At 45.2% G+C, this 7,730-nt stretch overlaps 1 protein-coding gene and 1 long non-coding RNA gene across 2 annotated transcripts in view; both read right to left on the bottom strand.

Annotated features, from left to right (window-relative positions):
- Positions 1 to 37: 37 nt before the first annotated feature.
- LOC110976114 (ankyrin repeat domain-containing protein 61-like) lies at positions 38 to 2,134 on the bottom strand. The gene is made up of 2 exons (XM_087148813.1): positions 2,007 to 2,134; positions 38 to 1,882 (listed from the first exon to the last, which is right to left on the bottom strand). The coding sequence occupies exon 2, from the start codon at positions 1,607 to 1,609 to the stop codon at positions 509 to 511; it is 1,101 nt and encodes a 366-aa protein (XP_087004939.1). The 5' UTR covers positions 1,610 to 1,882; positions 2,007 to 2,134; the 3' UTR covers positions 38 to 508.
- A 1,700-nt stretch (positions 2,135 to 3,834) lies between these two features.
- The window catches only part of LOC147800023 (uncharacterized), a 33,091-nt gene continuing 29,195 nt past the window's right edge, over positions 3,835 to 7,730 (bottom strand). The window contains exon 4 of the long non-coding RNA XR_015428292.1: positions 3,835 to 7,009. This is a non-coding gene — a long non-coding RNA (uncharacterized LOC147800023). The remainder of the gene's footprint in view (positions 7,010 to 7,730) is intronic.

Here is a 7,730-nt window from a genome sequence, read left to right as displayed (position 1 = left end):
GTTTGTACATAAAATGTCCCGCATTTTTTGTTGATGATTTTGCTAAAATTTCTCTTCTTTGCTGATTTATTGCTGTTTATGAGCATAACAATAAGCGACCCTGGGTGACACACAGCAACAGCGCCCTCAGTCACTAGGAAAGCATAGATAATTGTAATTAACTTTTCAATGCACATAACCAAATAGGAATGCACTTGTCGTTCTTATAAACATGTACTCAAAATTTAGACAGCTTTGGAGCAGTTCAACGATTAACAACTCATATGAAGTACAGTCGACTCACTGTACAAAATTTTGTTTATGTAAAGAGCAATTCTGAGAATCCCAATTTCTTGAATTACTAAGTTTTCTTTGTTTTCAACTCCTTCTATAACAAAGTTTTGTTATAAGTAATCTTGCCCCTTTAACTTTGCCATAATGAGAGTTGGCTGTGTGATATTCAGCTAACGACGTCCATTTGACAATCTACGGACATGACGTGGTGTGGGGACAATTAACTCGTATGAATTCAATCATACTGCCTGATATCTCGGGAGACACTGTTGAGGAAATCAAGCTGAGAGAACTCTCTCTGTTCTAAAAGGTAATCCACCAAGTGCCCACTGTAGCTTTCTGGGTCCACACGACTCGCAACTTCGTCTCTCAAGGCTTTCGGCAAGGGAAGGCCATGCACAACAGCCGGATCTCCAAGCCGGTGCGGCCGGACAGCGCGTCGCAGGGCCTGCCGGCAAAGGTGGCGGAGGGACGGTGCCTTCCTGGACATTACTCGGATGATTTCCGTGATCTTTCGGTACAGCGGGGACCACATCCCGCTGTGCACGTTGTCGGCAACACACTGCCCGGCCGGGATGACGGGCGTGGTGGTCATGTAGGAAGCGAGGAGAACCACCGATTTGATGTTGGTGTTGTTCGTATGGATCTGGTGCGAGAAAAAGAATTCCACGAGGGGAGTTCTTCCCATTTTGTTCTTCACGTCTGCGTCCGAACCGCGAGCAAGGAGCGTCGATATTAGGTGATAGTCCACTAGGGACCCCGCTGCAGCATAATGAAGTGGGGTGTTGCCGAGTTGGTCTTGCTTATTCAGGTCACCATTGTGCCGGAGAATCTCCTGGATGATGTTGAATTTATCCTGACTTGGTGACTCGGTGTAAGCGTTAACGGACGTGTGGAGTATGTATGGTATAGCATCCAGGCTCCCGAAAATTATGCCCAATTCTAAGAACAAACGGAAGACGTGCTCGTGACCGGCGATCAAAGCCATCGCCGCCGGGGTTTCGCCGAAGGCATTCAGGACGTTCGGGTCGGCGCCGTGAGCCAGCAGAACGGAGACGCTCGCGTGCCTGCCCGCCTCGCATGCCCTGTGCAAAGGGGTAGCCCTATCTAGACGGCTGGGGATGTTCAGGTCAATTCCCGGCACGGAGCACAGTAGCTCAACACACCGATGGCTACCGCTTGTCCACCTGGCAACCAGCCGTGAATGGTCAGCGTAGGAGTGGAACTGCAAGGCCCGGAAGGTGCCTGGATTGGTGGCAGCGTGGTGGAGGGCTGACTCCCCGTTGGAGTCCAGGACGTTGGGCGAAGCACCGGCCGAGAGCAGCGCTTCTAGCATGTCGTGACGGCCACGACTGGCCGCCACATGGATCAGACACACACTTGCTGGAAGTCTCTGAGAATGCCTACCTTGTGCGTTGAAGAGCGCCAACGTCGGTCTGATGACCCACCGGGAGGGGTACAAAACGTCAGCACTGGACGATAGTCGGCCCAGACTTTTCTTGAAAGCGCTCAAATCTCCTGTGACGATGTAATGTTGCAGTTCAGCCAATTTCTCCAAGTCTCCTACAGAAGATACGCGTTCTTGATGTCTAGGACTACGTCTTCCAGCCTTATTGAAGATATGGAAGATTAAGAAACAACTTTTGGTATTTCGAAGTTGTACTCAACAGTATATATACCATAGATATGAAACAACGGCAACATTTATTATTATGTTTATTATTATCATGTACCGTACTGATTGTTTGCCTACGTTTGTCATGCCTCGCCAGTCTGCAGAAGGTGATGACCTCCTGAATGGCCAAATCATCCCAAGCAAGCTTTCCATCACGTTTCGGTTGAATGGGCGTCTGTGAGATTGGCGAAGTTTAAAAATTTCAAACATTTACTTCTTTGTACCAAGCATAAAGATCAGGGTACCAAGCATAGAGATAAGGGTACCAAGCAACTGTGAGGCATTATCAAATGAGCGCGTGCGCACAGACAATGTTGTCGTGCTATTCGACGACAGTTGGCGCGTTACGTCACACAAAGGAAACCTGGGGCGTGTTTTTCCCATCCCTAACCAGAAAAGTGTTTGTGACGTCGAAGCAATAACCAAGAAACCATACAACGAAGAAACAGAAACGGTTACACCATTCTGACAGAGGCATTGAACAAAGGAAGCAGACGACAGTGTTAATGAACACCATTTTCACTCGATATTCGCCATGTTTCTCATAAGTGCTGCTCTCTTTTTCACGTAGGGCCAACGTTCTAGAAGGAAGTATCTCTTTGATTTGCTGCATGTCACAACAAATTTTGAAGTGCATGATACATTTACGAGTTTGTGGGGAGGCAAAATTGTCTGCTTATTTTCTGCTAATTTAAACCGGTAATGAACCAATTCAAACTTTCGGTTCTCGTTCAGTCGAAACAATGACGTCGCTGACCAAGTTACGAAAGCACTTAAACCAAGCTGAAAAAAAATCGTGGTTCGTGTCGCCAAAACACACCCCGGTCCCCTTGCCTTGGCAATGAGTGCGTTATTCCCAACAAAATAATTCTCAGCAGTTCATTGCCCGTTTCTGCTCTCCGGCGACTTATTCAAAAATGGAAAGAACAGGAATGGCAAGCCTTGAACTTGTGAGGCCCGAGGGTGACACCTTGTGCAAATGTGGTTTAATGAGACAGGTTGACTAACAAACAGCTTCGTGGATGAATGGGCGTGGAAGACTGACCCGTGCGACTTTGAGAGGCAAGGTGGATGATACAGGACCTATCACTTGCCTGTATGGGGGAAGCATGCACTGACTCCACGCTGCTGACCAAAATCTTCGACCAAAGACTCCAGAACGACTAACGGAGTGGGCGCATTAATTCTTCATAGGGATGAGGAGAGGTTCGGGTGTGGATGGTTCTGATGTCTCCAAGTCGTCGGTAGGCTTGGATGACGGGAGGGCCGGTGGCTACTGAGAGTTCAAAGCCGGCTGATACCACCTTTCCCTTAAATTGCGGTTGCAATCTGCAAGCTATCGTTGTAACCGTCATACACTTCCACCGTCAAGGCCATGACCGACGTGACAAGATACATCACCGCGTTCATGACAAAGTTGAGAGGCGTTTTTGCGTACTGCAGCGAGTCTTGAACCTGATCGATGGTCTTTTCTAAACCGGGTTCTGAGTTGAGACTTTCCATGATTGTGACTAATTGGTGTTTTGCGTCCAACTCTGTTCCCGATGCCAGAGCGCTGTTGTCTTTTTTTGGGGGGGGGGGAGGGCCTACGCACCCAACAAACGTGAGCGCGAATCGACCTGTTAATTTTGGTAATGCGTTCGTCGGTAAAGAGTTGGTTTGGGGGATAAGGTCCCTTTCACCAAGCGTTTACAACGTGATCAGGCCACTCGATCCAGGCCCGTGCAGGTACTCGCATCACTTGGCAGGTACAGCCTGCGCGTGCGTGCCATTGAGGAACGCTGAAATCATGGACGTCGTAGTTTTTGCCGGGCACAGGTCTGTAACCTCAGCCTCTGGGTATGTAACACCCAGGGGCGCAGCGAAGGCATTTTCTGTGGGGGGGGTGTGCTTCGTGTCGTGTAAAATGGAAATCCGTCGTAAGCTACATTTTATGCTTCAGGGGAAATCCCGACGGCCAACGTATATCGTTTATGTACCAATCTTTGATTCATTTGGCGACCGAAGATCTCTTTGCCGCCTGGGTTTAATTTTCTAGGGTGCATCCCCCCCACACACACACCGGTCGCTACGCCCTTGGTAAGGCGCCCCTCACCGTTCCTCCCGTGCATTAAAAACAGGCGACGCTAAAGACATCCTTTAAATTGTCTTGACTGATATGACGTAGGTTTGCAATTAGTTCAGATGCCTGTGGAATGATGTAATAATAATTAGGCCTAGAGGCTGTAAAATGTAAAAATGCTCCCGTCGTTACTTCACAGTTCATGTGGCTAGTATAACGTGGCCCATTTCTTCTCCGCTGTGTCATTAGATCCGGCACGCGGTAGTAAAAACACACTTTCGTCATTATGCGTTTGACCTAACCCCGGCGCATCTTCAATTCGGTGATATACCTGTATTTGTTTCCCATCATTTCCGCCTGTAAACCTGGCAGTGTTATTTAGAGGTTGGCTAAAAGCTTCTCCGTGTATTTCACTTCCTTTTTTTCATTACCAAACACTATTTGTACTTTTGTCTATATTTTCCAATTTAAAATCGAACTAGGGGTAAACTGAACTTTACAATCACGACAAGTGACAAAACCTTCTGTCATTACAGAGTGGTCATCATTTGGTCTTTAGTCTTTTAATTCCCTGAGTGGTTCGGGAGGAGTAATGCGAACACCGAGTAATTCTTTCGACTAATTGAAAGAAGAACATGTTTTTAATACATACAATTAAATTGTTAAACAAATTTTAATTGCAGTTATAGCAACTCTGGTGTCTTCTAGTTCCTTGATTAAATTATGCAAGCCCTTGACTCTGTTACAGAAATTAAAATGAGTGTTTTTGAGTGTTCCTTCATTATGCAAGGTCCTGAAAGTACACAACCTGTTCACGCTGCCATGGTAACGTATACGTAAGTGGAAAATTCACATGAGGGGTATCGACAGCTGTCCTGTTCATTATGCACCCTCTGTACATTGGTCCACACAACGATTACGACAACATAACGGACGTGACCATTAACCCCAACATCTGGTAAAATTGTTTGTTAGTTTTTTTCTACAAAAGTCAACAGTTAGCTGGAGCAAAGTATTGAACAGAGGATAATCTGATGCAAATTCATAAAATTCGCTTAATGTTTCTTCCCATTTTTTTTTTATTTTAGGCAAGAACTAACATTTGGTGAAAGTACCTCCCTGTTTAACCTTGTTGAAATGTTTGAAATGAAATTTCCAACCACTGTCAAAAGTTGGCTGCATATTGTTTAAAGTTATATCTCATTACGTTCTTTTACACATCTTTCTAGTTCAGATAAACTTCGACATACACTTGGAAGCGTTGGGTGGCGCTGTTCGAGCCCTCTTCAGTATAGAGCAAATCGATGGTCTGGTCTGCCTGGAGATTTTCACTGCCTTGGTTCTAAGGATAAAGAGAAATACAATATATATATTTGCAGGCTTTTACATTAAAACCACCCCTGGAAAACAACTTTAGAATAGATGCTTATTACCTCATATCAGACGAAAATGTAGCTGTGAGTTGCCTGGTCTTGGCTGTTGCGTACTCTGCAAAAAGGGAATGGTAGCGACCGTGCTGGCTCTCAGGCTGATTTTAACGGTTGCAGGCCTGTCAATAGGTCCAAAGTTGGCTGCGCGTGCCGAATCACTATGTGGAGCAGTTCGAAGCACGTGGACAGGGCGATTTGTTAAGAAGGACTAGGGTGGAATTTATCAGCAGGACTGCCAGCTTGTATTTCTGAAAGTATCGGACCAAATGAAGCCCTCCAATTCGGTTTATTTTGCAATGGAGTGTATATAGGCATCAACTTTCAAAATGGCGATTGGCCTCACGACTGATTTTCTGTGGAGAGAAATATCCTTCAAGAGTCGAGATTGAAAGGAAAATGAAAGATAAAGAAGAGAACTTTAATTTAATAAACTGTCTTGAGCACCTGAGAAACTTGTGAGACAATTTCCTGATTTTGTGAATTGGGAATCGAATATTTATGAATGTGGTCTACAGCAGCTTATTTACTGGTCTGCAATCATTATCGACAACATGTTATATAAAGGCCCTGACTGGCTCCCGGGCGTCATGCGTCAGTACCAGGTCGTGTACACAAATGTTTCTTAAAAGAGCGAATCTGGAGCTTGAACTATTTTAATGACGTTGAGTCTGTGTGCTTGAGTAAACAAAATTGAGAGCGCAGAAAATACGGGTATAGTTGGACTTTGAGAACTTGTGAATTTTTTTATTTGGAAGGGCGGTAAATTGGGGGATTGGGCAAAATATGGAGTCGCCAGAGACCTTCAGCGAGGTCAACCCATTTTTTAAATAGCCAACCGAGAACGAGAGACCCAAATGTTATCCCAACGGACCAATTCACAGTCTTTTGGGATTCACCAGCGCTCAGAATTTTCAACTTTTACAACATTCGGCTGGGGTTTAGCTACCCAGGTCGTCAAAAGTGGGTCAAACGCTCTGGGTTTTGTTTGTTTGTTCGTTTAATCTTTGACCTCGGATACCAAGGAGATTTTGTAAAAGTTAAAAATTGTGAGAGCTGGTCCAGAATCGACATTTTTCTCCATAGAGCAAGGTCCTTGCTCTATCGTTTCTCCTACGACATGTACATGTGCTATGCAGCAAAGACCCATGTACTGGGGCAAGACAACATCAAACAACAGAGGGCAAAACGTTCAACGCTTAGCTGATTTTTGAGACATAAACAGATCTACCTGTTTTGTCAATCACAAGGGTTTGGGACTGACTGAGGAGGCACAAACTTGAAGACCAGTGGTTGCCACCCCCCCCAACAAGACAGCCGTTGTGACAGTTCATTGAACTGAATTCACTTCCTCAAGGTGACCTTGTAGACTTAGCTATAAGGAACGTGATGACTCGAGCTTTTTGCCACTCTCTGAAATATCTGCGGGCAGGCAGGCTGGCAGCGGCCGGAAATACAGACACACACAAAAATCTGACCCGCATTCTGAAGTCGAGAAAATCGCAGAGCAAGTAAATCAACCTGCCTCTCTTACCATACGCCTCACGGCGGAGGATGTAAGCTTAGATATACCTGCAGAATGAGAAGGACGAAATCGTATAACTACATGTAACTTAGGATGTCAATTGGGGCGCTGCGATTCTCCTAAACCAACGAAATCAGATTAGCAACCATTCATTACACAGTTCCTTTTTTAACCTAAGAAGCCATAGGCATCACAATCTAACACCAGCGTGTTAGTTCATCATTTATTCGGTTTTTGTCCAGAAACTCTATGATGGAAACCAATTTAAACCAAAAATGAAATCCAAATCGACCCAACCAAAACAAACCGATGTCGGAGTTTTTCCAACTGCTAATACTTAAGCCTTCCTGGCATGTTATTTCACTGAGCACCTAGCGAGATTATCCCTACTTTTCCCGTCACAAACGAAAATCAAATAGAAGCGGTGTTAAGCTTACAAGCAAACCGGTAAGTATAAATAGCTGGGGACTTGGAGTGTATGAACTATGAATAAGAAAGGTGCTTATTCCAACAGGGTCGAAGTAAGTCTAGGCCCAACTCTTTCCTAGTCACCAATACCACTTTTATGGTTCAAGCCGGCAAGCATTTTATGTCGATGCTAGGCTGTGCTACGCATCAACTGGTACCGGCTTCATGTTCGGAAACGTTAACACGTTGAAAAGTGTATGCGAAATTTATAGCAAACTGGGTATTTTCGCTATGGCTGGATGGATAATCCTGACCTGCTGTGCCTAATGGTGCAACAATAGATGTACACTCAAGGGTACC

Source organism: Acanthaster planci, linkage group LG02 (assembly GCF_054643075.1).
Source record: "Acanthaster planci isolate LZ-2023a linkage group LG02, COTS_SCS, whole genome shotgun sequence".
NCBI classification, from domain to species: domain Eukaryota; kingdom Metazoa; phylum Echinodermata; class Asteroidea; order Valvatida; family Acanthasteridae; genus Acanthaster; species Acanthaster planci.
This window is presented reverse-complemented; position numbering and strand designations above follow the sequence as displayed.

What these genes read in the sequence shown, in the direction of transcription:
- LOC110976114 (XM_087148813.1), bottom strand. Translation starts at nt 1,609, where the DNA reads ATGCTAGAAGCGCTGCTCTCGGCCGGTGCTTCGCCCAACGTCCTGGAC.